Source organism: Notolabrus celidotus, chromosome 5, assembly GCF_009762535.1.
Source record: "Notolabrus celidotus isolate fNotCel1 chromosome 5, fNotCel1.pri, whole genome shotgun sequence".
NCBI classification, from domain to species: Eukaryota; Metazoa; Chordata; class Actinopteri; order Labriformes; family Labridae; genus Notolabrus; species Notolabrus celidotus.
The window spans coordinates 20,260,172-20,287,641 of record NC_048276.1 but is presented as its reverse complement, the minus strand read 5'-3'; the positions used below and the strand labels follow the sequence as shown (position 1 = coordinate 20,287,641).

General features: G+C 39.7%; 1 protein-coding gene across 1 annotated transcript in view; it reads left to right on the top strand.

The window, feature by feature from the left end:
* Positions 1 to 27,470, top strand: part of atp2a3 (ATPase sarcoplasmic/endoplasmic reticulum Ca2+ transporting 3) — a 73,479-nt gene extending 46,009 nt beyond the window's left edge. Inside the window, exons 9-21 of the mRNA XM_034683094.1 lie at positions 3,510 to 3,598; positions 4,591 to 4,693; positions 6,897 to 7,028; positions 11,637 to 11,753; positions 11,876 to 12,094; positions 12,971 to 13,306; positions 14,648 to 14,868; positions 14,951 to 15,153; positions 16,070 to 16,155; positions 17,923 to 18,056; positions 21,088 to 21,205; positions 21,721 to 21,838; positions 22,154 to 27,470. Coding sequence (XP_034538985.1) covers positions 3,510 to 3,598; positions 4,591 to 4,693; positions 6,897 to 7,028; positions 11,637 to 11,753; positions 11,876 to 12,094; positions 12,971 to 13,306; positions 14,648 to 14,868; positions 14,951 to 15,153; positions 16,070 to 16,155; positions 17,923 to 18,056; positions 21,088 to 21,205; positions 21,721 to 21,838; positions 22,154 to 22,197 — 1,920 coding nt within the window. The 3' untranslated portion in view covers positions 22,198 to 27,470. The remainder of the gene's footprint in view (positions 1 to 3,509; positions 3,599 to 4,590; positions 4,694 to 6,896; positions 7,029 to 11,636; positions 11,754 to 11,875; positions 12,095 to 12,970; positions 13,307 to 14,647; positions 14,869 to 14,950; positions 15,154 to 16,069; positions 16,156 to 17,922; positions 18,057 to 21,087; positions 21,206 to 21,720; positions 21,839 to 22,153) is intronic.

Here is a 27,470-nt window from a genome sequence, read left to right as displayed (position 1 = left end):
GTATGTGAGCTTTTGTGGAAATGACTGTGTCCCTGAGTTGTCAGTGTAGATTTTGAAAGAGGAAAGTGGAGCAGACACGTCAAAGCATGGTGCTTTTGTTGTCACTAAGATTTTATTTTGATTATGTTTGAAAGTGGATTTATAAAGCAGACAGGACTGAGTAATTCACAATTTGGCCCTTTGAACTAAAAGTAACTTAGAAATTACTTGATCATGTTTGACTGGACAGCAGCTTTGATTACTGCTGTTAAAAACAAGTATAGTTAAATACCACATCAGACATACAGTGAGTAACTACTTAGTCAGATGTTTAACAGATTAGAGGCTGTTGTTTACAGTGCAGCCAAAATCAAAAGCATTGACTTGATGAAAGCTTGGCAAAATCTTGCTTTTTCTGTGTGAGAAGGACTACTTCAATTTTAAGTCTTCATCTAAAGGTTCCACAAAAGGGATTTAAAACAGTACAAAAGGTTAAACTGATCCAAAACTTGTCTGATTTTTATGTATGGATTGTTTTTAAGCAGCAACCTACAGTGTAAAACATAAGCCAATGTAAAAGTGCTAAAATGTACAGTTCCTTGAGTGTCCACTTGAGACAGGCTCTAAAAGCCCTGATTGGACAGCCCATTGAAAGTCCATTTCTCTGTTCATACACACTGTACAGAAGGTGATGTTTTTCTAACCAGTTTGTTCTGAAGACATTACATGTTACATGGCTACATGTTTTGCATAATTACACATCATTAAGGGCGTGGCTGACTTGACTGACAGGCGGGCACAGCCAGTGGCGGTTCTAGACCAGTTTTACTGGGGGGCCAGGCTGGGGCCAAGGGTGTTGTCAGAGGGACACATTCAACCCTGACAAAAGAGACTGAGAAGGGCGAGGACCGGCTGAGAACAAACTGGCAAAACATCAGTGCATCCCTATATACTAGACATATATACTACTGTGTACTATATCAAAATGCAGACTGACAGCAGCTGTTTGGCTGTTTACACTCAACATGAGTCCCTTAGCGCTCTAAGGGACTGGAACCAAGTGCCACACGCATGTGTTCTACCGAAGCTTTTTTTATTGAAAACATTTGTTTGGTGTGGAGGGGGGGCCACAGGGGGGTCCAGGTTCAGTTTTACAGGGGCACTGGCCCCTGTTGGCCCCTACCCAGAACCGCAACTGGGCATAGTGTAGCTGCGTCTTATCTGAAGTCTGCCATTGATTATCTGTTTTTTTTAAACTGATGGTCAGTCAGCTACAGAAAGACTGACAGAAGAATCAAAGGGGGTTTAACCAAGTAGCTGCTTCATTAATTCTTCAGTCAATCAGATTTAATTTGGTCTCAGATAGAGTTTAAACGGGTCAAAGGGGTGTTTTCCCTCTGTGCGTTTGCCATTGTGGGATAATGGTGTTTCTCATTCTTATGAGCCACCAGTCACAGCACTCCCTCCTTGTTTTCATCAATAAATTAGTATTAGCAGTGCATCATGAACTACTCCTCCTGGGGGAATTTCATGAAGAAGATTTGCCAACAAAGCAGATCCTCGGACAGCTCTGGGACTCCAGCTCCCTCTCAAACTATCTCTGACTTGTTCTTTGTTTTCCTGCGGTTTAATGGAGCGTGCGTGGCTGTTTGAGTGACTGCTGAAGCTTTACATTCAGACATGTAAGCAGTACAAATCCCTTGTGGTCTGCGTGTTTAGAAACTGTAACCGGAAAGATGCATTACTATACAGTGGTTGCTGCACAAAATAATAGTGAGGGGGGGGGGGGGGGGGATATCCTGACTCTTAGTGGCTGTTTGACCTCTACCTCTCCAGTGACTGTTTTCCAGCTTGTGAAGTACTTGTTGTTTGAAGCTTCTACTTGTTCCGTAATGCCTCGCAACCTTTTATTTGTGCAGAATATGTCAAGAAGTAAGAAAAGAATCAGGGGCCTTTGGCTTAGCAGCATTTTGCTTCTTAGTATTTACACCATGGACTTTTAAAAACATGGGTGTTGTCTCTTTGAAGAGGGGTAAGCTCAAAGATGAGGATTGCCATATTGGAAATGCTGAATCCAACTTTCTAACATAGAGCAAACAGGCAAAGGGGTGGAGTTGAAGTCTGAGCCTGCCGCCTGCCGAACATCCTCATCATGCCCACCTGTCAGTCAAATTAGCCACGCCCCTAATTCTGCTTCACTTTTATAATAGTGAAAATGAACGAGTTACAAGAATACCCATAGTACAGTTATTGCAAATGAAGTACTGATTTATGCAGATATGTTTTTTGTACCAGGCTGTAACTTGTTCACATCTGATATTAAGTGAGGTATTTAACATGGAACCTCATGGGGATTCCTGGGGTTTTAAAACCAGCTGCGATTGGACACTGGAGGAACTGCAGTTATTTCACACTTCCCCATTAGCTTCTTTGTTCAACATCAGATGTTGTGGCTTGATTTACACAGTATGCAAGCTTCACTTTTTTTCTGGAAGAGTCTTTGAATAATAAGTACAACTCAAAGAGGTGACGACACACCTGACATGCCCATTACAACTAGTTCAGAAATAATGGAAGATTGATAATGAACATCTTGAACTATAAATCGAGGTTTGAATGAATGCAACTTTAAAATAGAAACAAAGGAAGCATTGAAAAGTTGAATTTAATGCAACAATACACACTTGCTAAATTGTATTTATTCAGTGAATATCTTTATGCTGCACTGTTTTGCTCTGGGAGCTTATAGTGTCTAATGTTACCTAATCGTGTTTAGTAGATTGCCTTTTTCAGGTAATAAAAGTAACTTGCAACTTGCTTCTGTTTGTATCCATTATGTCGCCCCCTGTGGACAAAACAGCACTTCTTAAAACTTTAGAAAAAAATGTCCTTTATAGTTGAAAAAGTTTTTTCTGATAAAAAAATCCTTTGTTATGTTAACACTGAAATGCATCAACGACTGTCAATATTAATTGTGGTAAATCAAAAAACAAAACAAAAAACTGCATGCTTTAAATCACCTTGTCTGATTCTTACCCCTTCATAGAGGTTAAAGGCATTAAAAATTACAATATGGAAATTGTCAATCTAGTTGGTTATGGTTTTGTTTGGATTTGTGAGTCACAAAGAGGTGTCATTGTTAATTTCAGTCTGTTTCACAAATAGTTTAAAACTACTCACTTCAATATGTACTAATATGTTATATTATAGAAAAAAAACACAACTCAAAGTGTGATTTTGTATGTATGATGGTTTATATAGTATTCCAGATACCCTGCACATCATTTTGTTGTAGATCCTAATTATAATGTGCTATACATGTATTTTGTAAAACTCAGACTTCAAGATTAAGACTAGGACAGAAAATATTGATGCTTACCCAAAGGTCAAGCTTTAATAGAGAAAATAATCAAGGGCCTAAAAAGGTTGTAGAGTATTAATCCTAAATGCATGTGATCAGTCATTACTGCTCTGTACTGGCGAATCAGCTCATCGTTCTGCCTCTGTGTGTGTTTTTCTCTCCTCCTCAGATGTTCGTCACAGACAAGGTGGAAGACTCAAACTGCAACCTTCACGAGTTCTCCATAACAGGTTCTACGTATGCCCCTGAGGGACAAATGTGAGTGTTGCACTTTCAACATATATTACTTTAATTTGGGAGAATTATCTACCATGAAACATTATATTTCTAAAAGATCCAGTTTGATTGCATCTCTCTCTTTTTTGCTTTCTGTATTTCTGGTGAAATTCCACACAGTTTTACCTTAAGGGATGATATTTTATATAAATAGATGTACTCAGGCAAACTATTAAGTAAATGAAGGTCCAAGATTTGTTCCATCAGTGCTAATGATACCCAATAACATGTCCCTGCTGTGCTTCTTGCGTTTCTATGGCAATTCCAGCAGAAACAGAAATAATTAGTTACCCAGGTTAATTATCTTGCATATGAATAGAAAAAGATACATTAATAGTACTTTCATAAAACCATTACACTTCAGCTGCACTTGTATTCCTGTTGCATCACACCCTCTTTGTTATGAAAGTTTTGAAGTGTGAACTTGTTCAGAAAAAGTGAACAAAAGGTTTAAACATTCTTTACTTGTCAGGATTTTCAGCTGCACGCTCTTTGTTGTTTCTCAGTGAGCATGCATTTGTGTAGGATTATGGGTAGGAGGCCAGTCATCAGGTAGGAGAGGGTTCATTGTGTACACATGTTGTTTATTTTGCTGTTTGCTGAGTGACTCTGCATGAACCTGTCGATTTCATAACAGCAGAGTGTGGGTTAGTGAGTGGGAGCCTCGCTAGCAACCGTTGCAGTCTGTACTGGGAAGGGATCCATGGTTGTCATGCAATCAGCACTGCTTGTCAGGGACACACACACACACACACTCACACACAGATGCACTGTTTACTACAGTACAGGCACTATTTCTTCGCTCAACTTCTGAATGCTGAACGACTGAATGTCTTCCACACTCATAAATATGGATGAGGTTACTGTATCTGAGGTGTAGCTGACTGCGAAGTGTTTCCCTCGTGTATCACTTTTGTGAGTGACATGCATATGTGTGTGTGCTAACGTATGTGTGTGCATTTTGTCTTTTACAGACTGAAAGGAGACAGGCCGGTGCAGTGTGGCGACTATGATGGACTTCTGGAGCTGGCCACTGTGTGCTCCATGTGCAATGACTCCTCACTGGACTACAATGAGGTCATTAACACAAAAACACACACACACACATACACACTCTTTATAGTTGATCTTATAAGTATAACAATTTCCCCTTCGTCCATTATTAGGGTATTAGGGAGTTATTTTTTTGGTAATGTTAATTTACTGCATGTAAAGATGGACAACGTGTCTACACATTTACATCACCATATCACCAGGGGATTATAGTCCCATACAAATGCTGAGTAAATGCATTGAACAAATCAATGACTGGACAAGCCAGAACTTTCTTCAGTTAAACAAAGAAAAACTGAAATGATTGTTTTTGGAGCCAAGGAAGAAAGGTTAAAGGTTACTGCTCAGCTCCAATCTGCTCAGATGAAATGTTCAAACCAAGCCAGAAACCTTGGTGTAGTCATAGACTCAGACTTTGATTTCAGCAGCCAGATTAAGACACTTACAAGTCCGCCTACTATCACCTTACGAATATATCAAGGATTAAAGGACTTATGTCTCAGCAGGATGCAGAAAAACTCATCCATGCATTTATCTTTAGAAGACTAGACTACTATAATGGGGTCTTTATAGGACCCCCTAAAAAGTCCATCAGATGGCTGCAGCTCATACAGAATGCTGCTGCTCAAGTCCTCACAAGGACCGAAAAGTAGACCACATTACTCCAGTTCTTAGATCCCTACACTGGCTTCCTGTCTGTCAGAGAATAGACTTTAAAATCCTGGATGGTTTATAAAGCACTGAATGGTTTAGGCCCAAAATACATTGCTGATCTGCTGCTACTGTATGAACCATCTGGACCTCTGAGGTCATCAGGTACTGGTCTGCTTTCAGTCCCTAGAGTCAGAGTGAAACATGGTGAAGCAGCATTTAGTCATTATGCACCACATATCTGGAATACACTCCCTGAAAGCTGTAGGTCCGCTCCAACTCTCACCTCTTTTAAATCAAAGACTAAGACATTTTTATTTGCCACTGCCTTCCTATTTTAGCTCATTTTAACTCACTTTAAATGCAAATTTTAATTTTATTTTTAATATATTTCTAATTTTCCTTTTCTGTTTTATTAAATTTGTCATTTTAATTATGTTCTTTTGTGCTTGAGCTCCAAATGTTTGTCTTCACTTTTGGGGGGCTGTGATGTTGTCCATCTTTTTATACAGTCTGGGTGAATATCTAGTTGGTGCTTTATTCTATTATTTCAAATTGTATTTATTTATTCTTTTAAAAGGGTTGATTGGATTCCTGAAGAACTGTAGTCAAACTCTACTTGAATGTAATAGTCATAGACTGTATTAGTGTCTCGTTGACGTCACCCATTGATTTCTAAACGGTAGTTTTAAAGCCTATTGACAGTGGTTACCAAATGCTGGCTCGACTTAACTTTCAGTCATCTTAGCATAAGGTAAATAGGTATAAGTTACAAAGGACAGAGGAGGATTAAGGCTCTAAATCAACCAATCTGAAAAACATAGTATACTGTAATCTTTGGAAATATCATATACGCACAGACACACACACACAGACACACACTCCGAGAAGCTTCTTTTTGTCTATTCAGAGCTAATTTTACTCCATAGTCTGATCTTTTCCTCTTGGTTTGGATTTCTTTTCTCACCTCTTCGTCATCACCATGGTATCATGGTAACCATGCTGAGGAGAGGGATGAGGCACTTCTCAGCTCCTATGCATCTTTCCAGACGAACTGTTTCTGCTCTCTTAAACGGTCGTTTAGCCACATTCTTTGAACGTTTTTTATATAGAGAGCCTGAGAGTGGGCTCAAAATGTGCTAAACTGGGAGTGAGAGGGGGTTAAATGAGCAGAAGTGCTGGAGGGGGAGCCAGGTGTTTTATTGATGTCTTTTCTCAGTCACACAAACAAACGATGTGTGGTACGTCATTACCTCTTCATCTCTCCTACTCTAAATCTCAGCAAGCAAAGGGCACACACTTAAAAACACTTTACATGTGTGACTCAACATTCGACGAGGCAGGAGTGAATAACAGGCTGATTCGCTCAGCCTGCATTTTGAAGAGGGTCGATTACGTCTGACAAAGGAGACGGTTTATGGGATTTAAGCAGTCACTTCTTTAGAATCTTCCTAAAGAATTTAATGACTTGATCAATCTGCACATGCTTACTGTCTCTCAGCTTCTTTAAAATACCTTCAGAATATAGAAAAAACAGTTCAGCAACGTGTGTTGATGTGTGTCTGTTCTCTCGCAGGCCAAAGGAGTGTATGAGAAGGTGGGAGAAGCCACAGAGACGGCTCTAACAACTTTGGTTGAGAAGATGAACGTGTTCAAGACTGACCTGTCCGGACTCAGCAAGGTGGAACGAGCTGGTACCTGCAATGGGGTAAGAAAAATCTGTTAATGGAGTACAGGGATGCATAAGTGAAAAGTCTTATGTATAATCTTTTTTCGTTCCACCAGGAGCTATATAAGATCAAATAAATGGCCTCAATGGAACTTCACCAGGACTATAAGTCTGGAGGTAAAACAAGCCCCAGGAGTCTGAAAGATGTGATCTTTTTAGACCTCCTAAAAGAGTATCAATATCAGCGTAGATATTTTCCTCGTGCTGCATCTGTGTGACCTTTTTTTGTCATCATTAAATTAGTTAAGCAGAGCATGCTCAAACTTTATGGTTCATAATACTCTCAGCCCTCTCTGTAGTGCATTTAGCAGAGCATCAGAGTTTAGCAAACTGTGACCTGACAATGTAGAAAATTTGAGTGCTGACATTCAGTCAAATACTTAAATTGTGATTTATCTTAGTAGATGCTGTGATTAATGAAGATAAATCATAATTTTAAAAAGTACATATAAGAAAGCTAGTAGTAGCTTGTCGTAGTGCAGCTCACATAGTTGATTTTAGGATTTCTGGGTGGTCAACTGGGGCCCAGGCCACCCTGGTCACCCATGGATCTGCCCCTTCCAACAACCCAGAATTACTTGAGCCCCTTCAGCTCATCATGCACACAGAGAGGCATATATACGCAACATTAGGGATGCAAACACAAGGCCACACAAACAAGAATGTTTGCACTTTGCACAGTTTTAGCCAGATGTTTCCACACACCCCAACTTGAGCACATAAGCGTATGTTTAGCATTACCGAACATCACTGCCTGGGATTTAAAGATAATGAAAGGCTTACCTCTTTTTCTTACTGGCATAGATGTGAAATATCTTCTCTAGCAACACTTCTGTGGTTAGATCATCCCATTAAAATGCATAAACTTCTTCTCAGTATGGTGCGATTAATGACACTGACTTTTTTGTCAGTTTTTTCATAGTAAAAATAATCATTCAATGTTTTTTAAGGAGTAAGTAAGGTGAATAAGGCTTAGTGTCCATAAGCACAGGAAGTGAGATAGTCCTATGATCAACTTTTGTTGAATATATGCAACATGTTAGGGTTTCTAGATTATTTGTATGCTTTAACACTCCAGTGTCTGGTTATTTTTGTGGATTGGTGAACAATCAACTTAAATTATAAATAGTGTCTTTCCAGCTCAAAAATTGACTTTATACGCTATTACTGATAAAATATGTATCTGTGTTATCGATTAAAGTATTCTGTCAACCCATACAATTCTTCATTGGTTGTTCAGTCTGTACAGATATTAACAGACTTTTTGAGACCTCGGTCATTCTCTCATCAACAGTAACGTTTCAGTATTTTTTCCTTCAACAGCTGGTACATCTGCTGCAGGCTTTGCCCTTCCCAGCATGATAATTCCAATGACACTATAATTACTCTGAGCATTACACACTGTACTTTACTCAGCTGGGTTAGTTGCATGACATTTTTAAATGGTGTGTAACTGTTTTAACCAGTTGCAGAGAGTAAACTGGTTCAGGGTTTGGTGTCTCACTCCAGGACAAGGTTGTTGACAGATGCATACAGTTTGTTTGACATCAGGGTGTGAACATCTCCCACTAGAATATTTAGTTTAGATAAGGAGTAGAAATAGCAGAACTGAGTTATGCACCACTTTGACTATATGTCAACAACGGTCATTTTGCACACAGCCTGCTGCAGGTGACAAAAATGTTAAAAGAGATGTGAGGTCAACTAAAGTGACCTATACCAAGAGTATTTCTTCTTCTGTATGGGCATCATCTGTTGCTGTAGTTTCAGAGCAGAGGGAGCTGTCATCCACTGTATCGAAGCCAGTTACCCGTGGTTCAGAGAGTTCTCACACCCCTGTAGGTAAAGGTCATTTAAGGCCCTGTGGGTCTCACTACCAGGAAGAACAAAGCTTGTCAGTGTCCGACACTTTAGATGACATTATCTTTGTAGTGACAGACATTGGACAACTCAAACTCACTCCTCTGACTAGGTGAAGTCTTTGTGCATGCATCCTTAGCAAACTTTTCTTCGTCTCTGCTCTACCTACACAGAGAGAGAGCAGGAGAAATCAGTTGAGAAACTCACAGCTCTCCCTGTTTGATACAGAGGAGAAGTTCGTCACAGTGACAGATTTCAGGACATCCATCAGATGTTTGCAGTCCCTTGACAGGGTGTGTGTACATCATCACCATCTGGCTGGACTGAGAGTGAGATCAATGTTCAGCTCTCAGGCTTTCATGAGAAGGGCGATCAGCACAGAGTCTGAACTAGAGTGACACCTACTGGAAGAAGAAGAGAACACACTAAAACCCACCTGTGACTACATCCTAGCAGATCAATTAATTCATTTCATTGTGATTGTTAGAAAAGGTGAAATACTTCTTGAGGAGTGTATCTCCTGGTTTCTTCAAAATATATCAAACTCTAAATTTCACATGCATTTCACATGTTTTCTGTCTCTGGAGCCAAACTGACCCTCAGTGGAAGAATCATTGGAAGACAGCAATTTAAGCATCCTTCTTACTCTGTCCCATCAGCTTTACTTTATTTTACTTTGTTTTGTATTGTTTCCCTTTAACTATACATCTAATTTGATTTCCCTTTTTTTTTTTCAAGTTTGCTTTCTCTCATCTGTCATTTTTTTACAGTCTTGGGTGGGTGAGGGTTAAAAGAGGGTGCTGTATCATTTCTACAGCGGGCAAACATCTATTTTGTTTTTGAGTCACCTTTAATCTTACTGTTATCCCTGACCCTTTACACCTCAAAAGGCTGTGCCTTTTGCCAGGTCGTCACTGGGAATAAGAATTTGTTATTCAATTCAATTCAATTCAAAGGGCTTTATTAGCATGGAAAACATATGTTGACAATGCTAAAGCTTAAATAGAAATAAAACACAAAATTACAAACAATTACAGAATAATAAGATTCAATGTTAAACTAACAGAGCTGTGTAACTTTATCATTTTTTTTAAGTATAGAAGAAAGAAAATATATGAATAATAATAATAAAAATGACAATAATAATAATAACAATAATAACATCAACAGAATGAAAACAATAGTATGATTACAGTGTTAATAATAGAGAGTAGGGTTAGAATCTCTCTGTGGTGGGTGTATGTACTGGTCTGATTAGATGATGGTGCAGGGATGTTCATGAGGGTTTGGAGCTGCTGGACGCTCTCTTCCGCTCACAGCAGCTGATATAGCGTGCTGCAGTATTTGCACATCGTGGTATCTCACCCAGCAGGTACATCAGTTTGTTCTTAATGACCTACCTGGTTGAATAAAGGTTGAATAAATAAAAAGAATTGCTGAATTTCAATAATTGATCATTATTAATCACAATTTAATCATGTTTAAAGTTCCATTAATTTGCATTTGTAAAAAGTCCATATCAATAGCGCAAAGCGATCCCTACCGGGGTCCTGATTTTGGAATCAATGAATGCTGCACTGCTACACCAGTCTGGTCTGATACCACGATTTAAGTGCTTATTCCTTGAACTACACAATAGAATATACTTTCATTATTTTAAAGGATTACACTGTTTCACATGAAGAAATATGCAAGAGTACATGTATAACATGTGCAGCATATTATATAAATCAGAATCAGAATCAGAATCAGAAAGAACTTTATTCACAATGTATCTCAAGAATACAAAGAATTTGACTCCAGTATTTTTTGCGTACTCCCTGTACAAACATAAATAGACAGACACTAAAAATCAAGTACTAATAAAAATATATAAAATATATATATAAGTACAAAAGGCACGAGTGCAATAAGGAAATAATAGACAAACATAACGTGCAATAGTGCAAAGATGAAGGTGGCTCTGTCCACAACCCATAGCTCCTTTATCTTTTAGTGTTGAAAAGTGAGGAACATGAGGTTAACAAAAGAAAAAAACTGTTGAGTCCGTCATCTTTGTACCAAGAAACTAACCAAAAACGCAGAAATCTACAACCTGAAATCTGCTTTGTAATATTTGAAGTCCGTTTGGCACATTCAGCTGTGCCATGGTGTTATTAATAACCATTTCAGCAGCAGCAGGAAGACTCTGCCACAGCTTCCCTACGGTGTGGCAAAAGGGACAAAATATCACATGATCAAAAAAATATCAACATCATCTGAATGTGAGACCTTAATTGTATTGCAATTAACTAGTTGTCTTAATTCTTTTTGACTCTTCTTGTTCTCAAAAAAAGAAAATAATGTTCTTATACAGATCTACACTTCATTTCTTTTGATTGAAAAAAAAGAAAGAAAAAGAGTTCACATCAAGCGAAGATAATGCTACATTAAAGGAATAAAGATGCTTTTAAAGCCAGATTAATATTAACACCATGTGCTGGTGTAGGAAGAACATTTTCATTTGAGGCAGCAGCCAGGCATTTAGACGGATAGGGTGTTTGAATGCTTGGTCTGATGTCTCATCCCTCAAACGTCAGTGACTTTGCCCAACCATTCAGTCAAACCCCCGGCTGCCGACCTGACAGCTGCCCACAAATACAGCTACTTAGCTTATCTCTGATTTATGTCTCTTTCTCCCTCTTTTCTGTCTATCCTACTCTCTCCTCCCTCGGTTTCATCTATCAGGTGATCAAACAGTTGATGAAGAAGGAGTTCACCCTGGAGTTTTCTCGTGACCGCAAGTCCATGTCTGTTTACTGCACTCCTGTCAAGCCAGGATCTCAGAGCAAGATGTTTATCAAGGCATGAATTCACAATTAAAACCACAAACCCACACACAGACATAGTTTTCTTAGCTTATGATGGTTGACATTGTTGTTATTTGATGTCCCTCCCTCTTGTGTGAATGTTTTCCTTCCCCTCAGGGTGCTCCAGAGAGTGTGATCGAGCGCTGTCAGTACCTGCGGGTAGGAACAGGGAGGGTGACACTGACACCAGCTCTGCGTGACCAGCTGTTGTCGAAGATCAGGGACTGGGGAACAGGCAGGGACACGCTGCGCTGCCTGGCTCTGGCGACACATGACAACCCGCCACGCAAAGAGGACATGGACCTGGAGAACTCCACTAAGTTTGTTCAGTATGAGGTACAGTAGTGAGGCTAAGTTGAGCAAGCCATGTTTGTTAAGTGAACCCTAAATACAGTCTTCCCTTTACTTCAAAGTCAAGAAATAGTTTGACATTCAGGAGAATATGCCGGATCAAAACAACTCAAATGTCTGTTTACAAAAAATGAGCCTACAGGAAGTTGGTGAAAACTCAATATTACATTTGAAACTTTGGTTTTTGTACCAGTTGAGTAAGCAAACCACATTGAGTTGCCCTCGTCTATGAAATGTGCTATACAAATAAAGTTTCCTTGCCTTGCCTTGCCTATACCGGCAACTTGGCAGCAACAAAGGGATAAAGACAACATTGGAGCTGGGCTGATGTCTGTCAAGAGGGCTGATATCAGTGCATACTGATGTCCAACCAATACATTGATACATCCCTAAATATAATCAAACAAACAATGCTTTTTTTCATTAATTTCAAAAGTTATTGTTGAGCATGTTGCCATTCTGGATCTTAGGTTATTTGTACAATGAGATTTTGAATGAATCCCTGATTATATGCTTTTTTTTGCTAAGCTACGCTAACTGTCTCCTGGCTGTTGTTTAGTATTCATTAGACAATACTGATAACAGTGTTAATCCTGATATTTAAATCATGGCAAAACAGCACATAAGCCATTTTTCCAACATTTTATTTCGAGTATTGATTAGATCTCCATATAGCATTCAGCTGCCTCACCCCTGAAACAGTCTCTTTGAAGGTTAAAAAATAATCTGTTCAATGTTTTCGGCAGCAAAACTGAAAATAGGCGACTTTAATGTCAAAGTGATATTCTGTTTTCAGCTATAGTTCTGTGCAGACTCATTCCTCTCTCCTTTTTTCTTCTCCTGTGTCTCTGTGTCATTCAGTTGGGTCTCACCTTTGTCGGCTGTGTGGGCATGCTCGACCCGCCGAGGAAGGAGGTGATTGGTTCAGTGAAACTGTGCAACGAGGCGGGTATCCGAGTAATCATGATCACAGGAGACAACAAGGGCACAGCTGTGGCCATCTGCAGACGGATTGGCATCTTCAGCGAGGAGGAGGATGTGACGGGAAAGGCTTACACGGGTCGCGAATTTGATGATCTTGCGCCGGAGGCCCAGAGAGAGGCGGTGAAACGAGCGAGGTGCTTCGCCCGGGTGGAGCCGGCTCACAAGTCCAAGATCGTTGGTTACCTACAATCGTTTGATGAGATTACAGCCATGGTGAGAAGCACAGATGATGACACTAAATCTCTAATAACCAGGTCCCCTTCACACATTGTACCGTCTGACTCATAGTCATAAGTTTAAGCAATGAGTGGGCGAGCTGTTGTATTAGATATCTAACATTTTCAATAATACAAATGTTCAATATACGAGGGCAGAAAAAGGGAGTAAAGCACTGTTTTAACATCGTGACTTGGTCTCTAAAGAAACACAAAACAGTAAGAATGAGCCTGTGAAATATAATTTTTCACAAGTACATGCATGTTAAGGGGGCAAACAACCAGCAAATAGACTGAAGATTCATTTTTCTGCAGTCAGTTAAAGTAATATTGATATTGTTACTACTGTCCGTCTGAAATGCCTGTAATATATTTTGTTTGTAAGCACCTAAAACAATTCAACAAAAGAGATGTTTACCAAAATGGATTACATTCCCTCCATCACTACTGGAGAAGTGCATCCTTTTTGTATTTGTGTTTATTCTTTTTGCCCTTATAGCAAGGACCTTTTATGCCTTCCACCTGACTTTGCCTGCTGGTTATGTGAAATAGTTGTGGTGAAAGTAAGGGAAGTGTCTGGTGAGGTGTGACATGTTTCAGGTCTCTGTGTGCGGCTCTCTCAGACACTGCTATCAGGAGCTGTCATCTCCATCCCGCTCGGCTGCTTCCTATCTGACACACGTCTAAAGAAGAGGCGTTGATCTGAAAAAAAAGACAGGAGGGAGGGAGACAATGATATCACCATTTGGCTGTCAGACTAACTCCTCCATTCAGTGTGGTCTAAAGCTGCTTTAGGCCCTGACATGACAGATTAATACTGTATATCTCACTTGTTCAGCTTTAGCTTAATCCTGCCTGGATCTGAAACGATAACGAGACCTAGGATAATGACAAAGCAGTTTGTTTCCTACCATCAATGGGCTGTTTAAACCACATCTGTTAAAATAATGATCTACCTTGAATATGCGACATGGGCTCAATGTTTAAAGAATTCAAATTTTAAAGAAGAGTAGTTACAGAGTTTTGACTCATTTTTGTCCATCACACATGAAAAGCAGGTTTATGTTTATGCCAGAGAAGTTATCTGAATTCTATTCTTCAAAAAGCTTTCTAAAATATTCATGTTTTACTTGAAACAAAAACTCTTTCTCTGTTTATAATTCATGCTGCAGTCTCAGGAAATTAGCTGTGCTGAAATAATCAGTCTTGATGTTTGTTCGTACACTGTATGCATATCAATGTTTGAAGACAGCTCATTGAATCAGGATTACAAATGCAAAACAAATGTGAGTTTAGTTTTTGATGCCTACGTGACACAAGCGCGTGTTTCTCGTTACAGACAGGAGATGGTGTGAACGATGCTCCAGCCTTGAAGAAAGCAGAGATCGGCATCGCTATGGGATCCGGCACGGCGGTGGCAAAGTCCGCATCTGAGATGGTTCTGTCTGATGATAACTTCTCCACCATTGTGGCTGCTGTGGAGGAAGGCAGGGCCATCTACAACAACATGAAGCAGTTCATCAGATACCTCATCTCCTCCAATGTGGGAGAAGTCGTCTGGTGAGGGACTGAAACAACACAGCTGCCATCTTTATTTTACATTCAGTCTGACTTATGAGTGTCTCAAACATTTTGTGTGCAGCATTTTCCTGACAGCCATCCTGGGTCTTCCTGAGGCTCTAATTCCAGTCCAGCTGCTGTGGGTGAATCTGGTGACTGACGGCCTGCCAGCTACTGCTCTGGGCTTCAACCCCCCAGACCTGGACATCATGGACAAACCCCCTCGCAACGCCAAAGAGCCCCTCATCTCTGGATGGCTCTTCTTCAGATATCTGGCTATTGGAGGTAATGTTAGCACTGACATTGACAAACTACTGAGGATTAGCATGTGATGGCTATGTTACAGTGTGTAGACTGGTGTGCGGTTTAAAACTAGAGCATGCATGTGTGTTCAGAAATCCTCATCCTCACATGCAGCAGATTTCTTTCCTTTTTCCCCACAGGATTTGATTTATTGTTTGCTGTTGGGCTGTTAAAGATTTTCAACAAATATAAGAAAGTTCATCTTAAATAAATACTTACCCTAGCTCTAAGGCAGGGGTTCCCAAACTTTTAAGCCCACGACTCCCAAAATAGAGGTGCCAAAGACTCGCGACCCCCACTGTTTCTCAAAGTGATTTAATGTGGCTTCATTTAGCTGGTCTGCAGAAAATTTGCCTTCCTATATGAGCATGTGGCTGTATTTCCTGTGCCTGTATGAGTTAACCTACAGCTACTGATGCTTTTGAAACTTAACTGTTCACTAACCATAAACTTAGCAGTCATCTGGCAAAAAGAAAGGCAGAAAACTCATTACATTTTTTATTTTCAAGGTTTTATTTAAAATCTATCTACTATTTTTGTTGATATTTTTTACTCTGATGGGTGAAATGTACTATTTTAAGATAACTTAAAAAAATAAAACATTCTTGAAGACATCTCACACCCCCCATTTGCGACTCGCGAGCCCCCAGGTGGTCCCGACCCACACTTTGCTCTAAGGCATTTTGTCTTATTCTTTACCTAATCTGCTCTCAAATCTCACAATGTCATAATTTTGAAACCAATTTACAGTCTATAATGTTGTATAGAAACCATTCTCCCTTCTATATACACATTCAGTCATATGTTCTGTGAATTGAATCATATTTAAGTTGATTAAGATAATGACATTATAATATCTGTTGTGAACAAGCTGTATGTCTCATTGTGTCTCCTACAGGATATGTGGGTCTTGGAACAGTGGGTGCTGCAACATGGTGGTACCTGTTTGATGACGAAGGACCACAAGTGACTTTCTATCAGCTGGTGAGTTTGAAAACAGTTCTTTAGTTTGCTTTCAGTAGCACACTCCTGTTCTCAAGTTGGAGATGTTCAGATTTTTCCTTCCTGATTACATGATACACAGTACACCTCTCATACCAGAACAAAACATGGACATTCTGTGGGAGGGTAAAACTAACATGACACTCTCCATTAGCATCGTACTGTGGTCGTTTTGTTATTGTGATTAGATAATATACCAGGAGGCGGCTTCTTTTTGGAGGAAAGGGGGATAAATAAGGGCAGTGTGTAGTGAGTGGGATGTTTGAAGGGATGCAAACACATACAAGGAGAGCAGGACCTCAGTCCTTATTACTTTATACCTTTATAAATATTAATTGAACAATGATTTTATTAACAAAAAAATTATGAATGGTATATTCCTTCTATTCTATAAGTCATTAAAGCTGCATCCATAGTAACAGTTAATTCTATTACTGTAATGAGCTAACTTAGCTCTTATTACTCACATTAAACTGAACATTACCATGGTGATGGTGAAGCAAAACAAGGCAAAGAGAACCAGATGAGTCAGAGCAGCATCTGATGATATTTTCTTCCTTGTCACTAAAGTCTGTAACGTATTGGCTTAAGTTTCATCGTTCAAGGCACCCCTCAGTGGCTGCATTAAGGCCCGTCTTTTCTTGATGATAAAACTCTGGTGATGTAAGTCAGTGAAGTCAGAGCTATTACAGCGTTCAATCAGTGATTGATATTCTAAACTGAGATGTGTCATTTAGTGAAAAGACTTCCATGAAGGCTGCTCTCATATATCCTCACGTATTGCTCCTCTGATGTCCTTCATCTCTCTTCGATCCTCCTCCGATCAGTGTTAAGACTTCTGGAATGCTCCTAAGCGTGGTGGGTCTGTAAGTACTCTGGATCAGCCTTGGACTTAGGAGACATGATTTAAGGCCAGGGATTATTTTCCATGAATCAGTCCTTAAACCCAGTTGCATAGCATTTCATGTTCTGCTAAGTGTTTGCTTCAGGCACCTTCTTCAATTTAGTGATTTTTTTTCTGTCCTAGCCTAAAGTTTTGTACCTTTGAATCTCTTTCTGTTGTTTGCTATTTCTGCCTCTTAATTTTCTTCACCATAGTATAACACATACCAGCTTTAAGTCAACTGGACTTCTTTCTGCACATATGTAGATATAATTACAGTTAGTTCTGCAGTTTGTGATTGAGCCACACCCTTAGCAAAAGTCTGCTCTTCATAGCAACAGAGTGCTAAGGAGAAATGGAAAACCTTGGAATCATGTCCTAGTTGACCAATCTCACTGAAGTATTTTACATAGCCATGTAACCTTTCCCAGAATCCTATTGTCTTTACTACCTGTGGAGGGCATGGACAAAGTTAAAGACAATGAAACACAGCAAAATAAACAAACAGTATGCTGTTTGGCACAATAATATTTGGTGAATCCCAGCAGTGTACAGAAATAGAAAGAGAAGTCAGACCCATGTGGTTTGATTGCACACAGGGTGGGAAAGAGACCAGGGTTCTGCAGCTGTTCTCCCATCAGACCTGAGCTCCACCAAACCAGGTCAAAGAGGTCCTGCACACATCCTGCAGACCCACACACGCACGCACGCACGCACGCATGCACGCACACAGACACACACACACACACACACACACACACACACACACACACACACACACACACACACACACACACACACACACACACACACACACACACACACACACACACACACACATTAACTCTATATGTCTCCCTCTACAGAGACACTTCATGCAGTGCACAGAGGCCAACCCCATGTTCCAGGACATAGACTGTGAGGTATTTGAATCCCGCTACCCCACGACCATGGCTCTGTCAGTGCTGGTCACCATCGAAATGTTCAACGCCCTCAACAGGTCAGTCAGCTCATCTCTCAGGTCCCTGCTGAAATGTCATGGCTGTCAGGTTTTGATTAAAAAGAAGACACTGTCATCAGATGCGACAGGTTCCCCTTTACAAGGCTTTGTGAGGGATAACAAGTCAGAAAAACAACTCCGTCATGTTGTTTTTAATGAATACTCTGCTTTGCTGAATGTGGGAAAGACATAAGGCTCAACCACATGTCTCAACAAATGGAATAATGCTAATTCAGGATGCAGAATGAGGGGAAAACTCCCTGTGTTTTTGCCAGGTTCGTTCATGGAGAAATGCTGTCAGTGTCTCCCTATAGAAACAAACACTGCTGTCTCATTCAGGAAAGTATCAGAGTATGGGAAATGTTAAAATAAGGAGCTTCGGGACCAATTAAAGTATTAAACTCAGCCAGCACACTCAGGCAAAACATGCTTTTATGGTTGCTATCACTCATAAAAGGAGGGATGAATTTAGCGTTTTACATTAGTTAAGTGCAATATTTTTATAATCAAATGCCTGCCGATGTCAGGCCTGTTAGGTTACTTTTTAGAAGGGCTAATTCAGAAAGAAAAATGTGTCAGAAGGGCTGGGTATTTTGACCTGTGAAGCCTCAAGTTTAGATGTATTTAAAGTGCATATATTTAAAGCTCCTGTGAGGAACCGTGTATACATTTTTGCACCTCCTGTGGAAAAAGTTGTTTTTGCTTATTTTTTCCAGTACGTGTGTAAGTAGAGTTTGCTTCAAAACAAAAAATCTCATCCTGGCTTCTTTCAAAGTCAAATTTGTCAGCCTTCTGAATATTTGCTGTTTCTTCAGAATGCTCTCTGACAGTAACGCTGTCAGAAGGCAGTGCTTACAAGTAGAAATGCACCGAAATGAAACTTCATGGCCGAAACCGAAAACCGAAAATGAGGAAACCAAGGCCGAAAAACCGAAACACTGAAATAAATTATTACAGTTGTGCTCATAAGTTTACAAACCCTGGAAGAATTCGTGATTTTTTTGGGGCCATTTTTCAGAGAATATGAATGATACGAGAGAAAAAAAATTTCACTCATGGTTAGTGGTTCAGTGAAGCAAAATTTTTATCAAACAACTGTGTTTACTCTTTTTATATCATAATGACACAGAAACTACCTAAGAAACCATAAATTCTGCCAGGGTATGTAAACTTATGAGCACAACTGTATGCCAATTATTAGTACCATTGCATTTATAGCTATGACTGTGTACGAGGGATGTCAACAATTAATTGACTATCGATTAATTGATTGTTAAGAACTTACTCGAACACAATTTTTTTGTTTCAATTTTATATCACGTGGATTTTGTTCCTATCAGGGAGGTGTTTTAAGTTTAAAGCATGTTCGGATGTGAATCAGCTGACTAAAGGTGTTGCACACAGCAGAGACGCTCAGCTGGGGGCTGCAGCTGAGTGACAGGTCTCCACGTGCGCTTTTTTCTCCGCCTGCGGACTGATTATGACCCGGTTGCGCTCCCGGCTGACACCTGACCGCATTCACATGCTTATTTTTCTCAATAAGAATGAGTAGACAGAAAACTGGACACTGTGAGTCTAAAACATGTTTCTGTTCAGTTCCCTTGTTGAAGTCTGAGCCTTCACTTTTATGACTGTATGTCCGCGGAGATCATGAGCCTGCTCCACATGTTGATATTCAGTGTGTTTAACATTTTGTACGCCTCAATAAGATCCGTAGCTATTCAATGCTGTCAGTTATATACATTGTGTTGTGAAGTAAAATTTGATTGAGGGGAAAAAAATTGCATTTGGCATTGTTTTTGATATGGAAAACGTTTCTGTTTTTTTTAATGATTAATCGATAATTGATCGTTAACATTTCCACAAAATTGATCATCCCTACTGTCAGAATCAGATCAGAATCACAATCAGAATCTGTGTACTAACCTCAGTAAAATTAAGTCAAGCGGGTTCTCCGCATCCATCTCGGCCTGGATCATTTCCTGTGCGCGCTGCTTTATTCCCACATCCAAGTAATGATCTTTATAACGCAGATCAAGTAAAGTCACGATGAAGTGCAGAGGATCCGAATAGATCTTAGTGAAACGTGTGCTGACAGACTCTAAGAGTGTACTTTTCATTGTTTTCACTCCGTGGTCCGTCTCAACCTCTTTGCTTAGAAGACGCTTTAGTGCTGCAATTTAAGGAATAACGGATGCAGACATGTTGGCCCTTATCCAGACAAGCACTGGACGTGGTTTATGCTTGCCTCATCACAACATTCTGTTTCGGCCGTGTTGTTTCGGTGATAAAAGTATTTCAGCCAAAAACCAAAAATGTAGTTTTGAGCCATTTTTAGCCGAAAATATTAGTCGGACGAATGTTCGTTGCATCCCTAATTACATGCATTGAATACTCCCATATAGAAATAGTCAGTCTTGTTACTGATGGTCTCATTTGCTTTTGTTGGTTAGAAAAAGTTGTTATTATTACTGACAGTTTCTATCATTATCTGCAAAAAAAATCTTCACTGGAGCTTTAACCAACAGCTATCAGCTGAGTAGGACAGGCTAATTCCAGAATCAGAATATGAGTGTTATACAGTTGTCAGTAATAAGCATGAAAGTATAAATATAAATAAATAAAATAATAAAAAAATAAATACAGCATGTAAGAATATGTGCATCCACAATGATAACAATTATGAGGATAGGATGTTATGTTATTAACATATAAACACCAAAAATGGCATGCCATCTAAATGCTAACCTAAATAATAAAATTGATGAAATGAACAGTATAAGGCATTGCATTGTGCAGTTGAATCATGGCACAGTGCCATTGAACAAAGTTTAGATTCAAGGTGGAGATATAGCTGCCTTGTCACTGTAATGTAGTTGTAATTTCTACTCTAAAGTCTGTGAGCTTGCCAGGTTTCTCTTCAGTTGATCTTTGCAGCATCTTATAATAACTTCAATGTTAGCATCTATTGTGCAAGCTGAGCAGCTGTGTTTTCAACATATCTGCTCTGTGAAAACTTCTCCCCCCACAGTTTGTCAGAGAACCAGTCTCTGATCAGGATGCCTCCCTGGGTCAATATTTGGCTGCTGGGAGCCATCATCCTGTCCCTCTCCCTCCACTTTGTCATCCTCTACATCGAGCCTCTGCCGGTGAGTTTCCACACAGGTGACACTGAGAGACTTAGAAAATACATCGTCCAAGACACTAGTTACAAAATGACTAAAGTTAATAGAGGTCATTACATGTTCATCACTGTTTTAGTGTCCCTTGGTAATTCAGATTATTTTGTAACTCCTCTTTGATTTGTTCTCTGAAACTACAGCATTTCTGTATTTGGTTGTTTTTTCTCACCTTGCGTTTTCTTTTTTAAGTGCTTGGCATATTTTAGCAACTTGCTGATGTTTCTTTGTCTTCTGTTCATTGTTATTTGTTTATGTTTTACGCCCCCTGAAACTTAAGACACAAAGAAAGCCACTTTCACATATGCACTCCTAAAAAATTCTAGACGGGAATAGGAGATGAGTCACCAAAGGCAGGGCTTGACATCAACAGTACACTGTGAAAGCCATAGTTTAATTCCTGCACAGCTTCTACTTTACGTTGGTTTGCGACCTGAGTCTCTGTCCTAAGAGAGTCTGACTCTTTGATGTTGTATGTCTTCCAGTTGATCTTCCAGGTGACCCCTCTGCGCTGGTCCCAGTGGATTGTGGTCCTGAAGATTTCCATCCCAGTCATCCTCCTGGATGAGGCACTGAAGTATATGTCCAGGAACCATATAGAAGGTAGTGTGAGGCTTTCTGCTCCACTTTCCCCACAGAAATTCAAGTGTTAGGAATTTGAATAAAATTCTAAACTTTTAGTTTCAAACTTCTAACTCTTCTTGTGATGTTGAAATTGAATTTTACTGACCAGTCTCTTCTGCTCTGTTTCTTTGCTGCATTTCTTGCTCAGCCTAAACTCTTTAATCTCACCTTCTGTGAAAAGGTACTTGGTTTCAGCCTCTTTGAGCCATAGCTTTCTAGCAAACACTTTCACATGTAGAGATACAGACTAGAGGCTTCACATTCTAAATCTTCTGTTTATTTCATCTCCTGCAGGTGATGAAGACAAGAAATATCGCAGGAGATGGCAGCTGAACTAAGACCTCTCCCTCAACACACTCACACACTTAGACACACATGCCTTCCCTATTCCCTTTACAACTAGGAACCTTCTCTCTCCCTGTCCTTGTTCCCCACTCCTGCATGTCCAACAAACCAACCACCACTAGAAAAACGAGCAGCAGGGCTTGCATGTGAACAAGAGTGCAAGAAAGTACGAGAGCATGCGTGCATGGCTTTGTATGAGTGTGTGAGTAAATGAGAAGTGTGTGTGTTTTGTGTGTGTGAAAAGGCAGATGCAGACCTGTCTTGATAGATGCGAGAACGAGAAACAAAGGCTAAAAAAAAAAAGATAAATCCGCCTAGGGCTCTGCTTTTTAACGATTTCTGCTCATCGGTTTCTCGACTGTACAGTACAAACATAGTGGTGCAGAAACTGGACTTTTTGGGGAGGGAAGGAGAGGGAGGACAGGGGAATAAGGGTTAATAATAATAATTGTCGGGATGGGAAGGGAGGGTTTTAGATTAGCACAGGGACTGAAAGAGAGATTGAGAGGCCCATCATGGAGAAGAGACTTGTGTAAAGGCCTGCAATAGATAAACATCAGCAGGAACGTGGAGGGTAAAAAAACATCCAAGTTTGGAGGTGGGATGACCTGTGCAGAGTGCCATCACACTACGTGTGTCTGCAGAAACATTATGTGGAGGCACCGCCCACACTACCGGCGCTGAACTCCAGCCAGCTCTGCAGGAGGGCACGGCCTTATCAGCACAATGCCTCTCAATGCCATCTCATCTCTGGCCAGTTTGTCACAGCGCTGCTCATTCATCGCTCTTCCTCGCTGTTTGTTTTGTGCAGATTTACTCTCCTCTTGCTCTCTCTGTCTCTCTTTCTCACTCTCTGTCTTGGAGGCAGCTTTTGGTGGGTGGGTGGGTGGGTGGGTGGTGGGTGTTGTGATGTTGTCGGGCTCTTATCTCCAGGTGTGGAGATGTCGCTCTGTTTAAAAAGGTGTGAATAGCTTTATGCTGCTTGGCCGCTTCCTCTGGCTCTTAATTTGAGGAGCTGAGGTCAGCTCACAGACAGAAATAAAGAAAACATCAGATAAATACATAAATAAATAAAAACCAAACCAGCATATCAGTAGTGTAGTCATCAGCCAGTGTACCCAACTGGTCCCACTTTAATGTCCATCTGCTCTGCTGCTATCTGAGATTTAGCTTTCAAATATCTACTTTAAAGGGAGATCTGTACAAAAGGATGAAGCTCCATCACATGATTTTTTTTTTCTCGTAGCTTTATGCTTTTGATCATATTTCACAGTGCTTTGCATTAGTATTTACTCTCCAAAAACTTTTTCCACATTTCATGTTATGCACATAGAAAAGGATTTTATTTGGGTTGGACCAAAAAAGAAAAAATAGTCCTAAAAGCTAAGATCAGATACAACCCATTGCCTTCAGTTTGACTTGTGCATCCAATAAACTGGCTGTATATTTATGTCGACGATGCACTTCCATGCTCCTTCCATTGTGAGATGTGAAGCCACTATACCGCCTCGATGGGCAGAGACATATCGCCCTGTAAGAGTCAAGGCATGCGCCGAAGTGGTCTGCTAGGTCAGAGATCCCTAAGGTCCAGATGCAGTCCAAAGTAGAACAGGTACTTGTGTTGGTTCGAATCAGAAACTCATGGCTGTTGAAGGTTTTACGTTTTCTGTCCCTGTCCCTCCACTACTGATCCAGAAAACAAGGAAGCAGTAGCCCTCATTTGTCAACAGAGCTGTCAATCAATCATATTGTTAAAATCAAGAAAATAATTCAAACTAAACTTCTCAGAAAAATTTACACTCGCGCATATATCAGCAGGATAACAACTAACTACAACAACTGAACCCATGCTTTAAAACATGTATTTAACACAAATTTTAATTGTATGTTTCACCCATGTTCCATCTGTTAATGTGAAGGAGGTGGGGTTTATGCAGCCAGTCAGTAAGGAGAGTCTGTGTATTAAATAGCTTGCCACAAGGGTTCATAGTCTATTGTCCATTATGTCTCCTTCATACGCTGCTTTTGTTTAACAAGTCCAAACAAATACCAGATTTTTAGCACAGTGAGATGTGGAAAATTCAAGAGTCTTCAGTACTTCTGCGCAGCACTGTTGCCGTTCTAACCCTGCACCAGCTTATGTACTGTATGTGTGTGTATTTAGCCTTACTTGAATTAGTTTGTTGAATTTGACTTTGATTGCTTTTCACTCTTTGAATCACACAAATAACGTAGTTGAATTAAATTAAAGAGCGGCAGTAAAACAGCTTGATTGTCTCCCTTGCTGGTGAATCATTTTAATATTAAGCACATGTATCATCCATGCCTTACGAAGCCCACTGCACCGCCACATTGAACATGTGGTCAAAATGAATGTGTTTCTGCTAGCCTTTAATGACCCTTATCTCTGCCCTGTCATACGTGCCCAAACAGGGACTTACAGTCCGATCACTGAGGTCTAGCAGACTCTGAATGTCCCCTCAGTCTAAGGTGCGTTTGATAGGAAACCCTTCTCCTGTTGTTGCTTTGTGCGCTGCTCCCTCAGCTCCTCCTGCGCTCTCAGTGCTTCAGCGACTCACTTGGGTATTGTTTTATAAAGACTCATTAGTAATGTATTTGACTGAATGAACCACAATGGGTTTGGATTGTGTCTTTGAGTCTTAGATATAGGTTTTGTGTGTTGGGCCCTGGTGCTCTGTGGACAGGGTCAGAGGTGTGTTTGGTCCCTTTTTGCTTCCATACAATAGAGGAGTGTGCACATTCATGAAAAAAAGGGATAGATCAGAGACAGGAAGGATGATCTGTACACTCTGTCAGTAGCTTCAATGAATTTGAAAGGAATTAAACAAAGGGAGACAGCTTTCGAACTGCTGTAATCTTCAAGGCAACTGTTGACTCATGAGGATCTTTACATGACTTTAAATTAACAGAGAATGACACACTGTGCAGATCTTTCTTCTTTGCTCCTACTTTTCTTGCTTCCAGACTTAAGTTATACTATCATTTTATATTCCAGCAGCATGCGGTAGAGCATTACTTGAAATCTGAGGGAAAATCCATCCTTAAAACCTTCAAATTTATTCTGCTTTTGCTGACATGGCTGTATTTTGTTTTTTGCTCCAGCTTTATTGCTTGGTGTTGGGCTTTTTGAGATAATAAGCCAGACTTGCATCACATAGCATCATCACATTTACGTCCCCACATCCTCTCTTGGGTTTTTGGATATCAGCAGCAGGAAATAACTCTCAAACAAATAAGTGGATGAAGCGAATTGTGGGAAAGTTTCTTCAAAAAAACACCCCCAAAAATAAAAGACTGTTTTTGTAGATCACAGATTGTAGATCACAGCTTGTAGGAGCCCATGAGAGGCAAGAGATAAGAAAAATCTGGAAAAACAAAACAATACATTTTTATGTCTCCATTTCTAATTTCTAGTTTAACTCTGTTATATGATTTGTTTTCTCAGTTGGATATACATTCTTTTTCTTTTCCTGAAAACAATTTTATTTTCATTGGAACATGATTCATAACTTGACTATACATAGAGTGGAGGTAGCATCTGTTTTGAAGATATGCAGAAATGAATTCCCATTAAAAGGAATTATTAATGCATCTTGTCTTATTGAGAACATGGAATGGCGATGTACTTAATCCTCCTTTGGCTAAATGAATGCAATATTTTTTCACAAAAATATCCTCCATGAACATATAATCAGTTAACATTTTTTTTTTATGTAAAGGGATAGTTCCCACTTTTTTTTCCCAAGTAGAGTGGTATGCGGTACTGGTTATTAGTAGGTGTATTACCCACAAGAGATGCTGGTTAGCTCCGCCCCTTTATTGTATGTTGATACGACCTCATACTACTCCACTTTTTGAAAAAAAGTAACTATCCCTTTAAGTCAAATTGGCAGCTTTTTACTTTAGCCTCCTGTGGTTCAAAATTCAAATAACCATTAGAATAAAAATCTGCTTTTTTTCCCCACCTGCTAAAAAAAAATGCTTTAAATGCTTTAGCCACTTTTTTTCCTGTCTATTTTTCTTCCCCTCTAAAATTAAAAAAATAAATAAATGGTTTGAATTATGCTGTCAAAAAGTTTCTTCCCAAAATGATCTCAAGTCTGTACCAAATCTATTAAAGTAGACTTTGAAATGAGTAACTAGATTTTTTTTTATCTTGCCTCTCAGGGCCGTCATAGCTGAAATAAGAACATTTCAGAATATTTAAGGATGGAACTTTCCTTCCCATTATACAAAGCTGATTTTTTTTTCTCACAAATTAAACAAGCTTTATTCGATCTCGCTTTAGTTCAGATCCACTTGTCCATCCCTTGTGAATGTGGCCCCCTCGGTCCAGACCAGCAGAACCCCTGTCCCTGTCCCAGCTCTCCACGGCTCTGTAACATGCTGGCACTCTGGCCACCAGGCACTATAGGTCTGTATAGCCTTGTTATTTACTACTGAATCCTCAACTCTGTACAGATGATAAGAATATGATCGCATGGAACCTTGTTACTGTAATAATAACCTATACAGTATATAATATTTAATTTTTTGATAACTTACATCAATGAAACCTAATTTACCAACAACAGACGGACTTGCGAGGGAAGTTTGTATTTTCTTTGAGCACATGGTATCTAAGGATCTCATTTCTTTTTTGTTTTGTAGAGTAGAGGTTGTTTCTTCATTGTTCCCGTTTGGTTTTTACAGTTTCTGGGGTTTTGTGTCTTTTACTGTAGGGAGAAGAATACGTTGTTATCATGTTTAAGGTAGACAAGATTCATGCTTACGCTAATAAATGACTATGATGATCATTTCAGAGATGGTTATCCGGTGTGAGAAAGTTCAAGAGTTTGTGAATGAACTGTGTCTGGTTTACACTGAGCGATAAGCAGTGATGAATCCTGGGATATGAAGTTTTTTGACTGTACATTGAAGGGCTTGGTGTGGATGCAGGCTCTAGAGACCAATAACAATCATGTAGATGTTTGCAAACTCTTCCAGCATGGTACTCAAAGTCCTCCTCCATCTGTTAATGAATAAAAACCTTTAATAACAGTGAAAGAGTGATCAGGCTCACATCAATTACATCTGACCCAAAGTCCCTGTTTTCCTTTTTGTTGTCTCTTCAGTCTCTAGAGCCCGAGATCCACCTCTGAGAAATAAAAGGATTCTCTGTATTGCCTTGTTAATATTAATTGTGGACACATAATTTTATAAATGACGAAGACGTGGAAATAAAGATAATTTATCTTGTTATTTA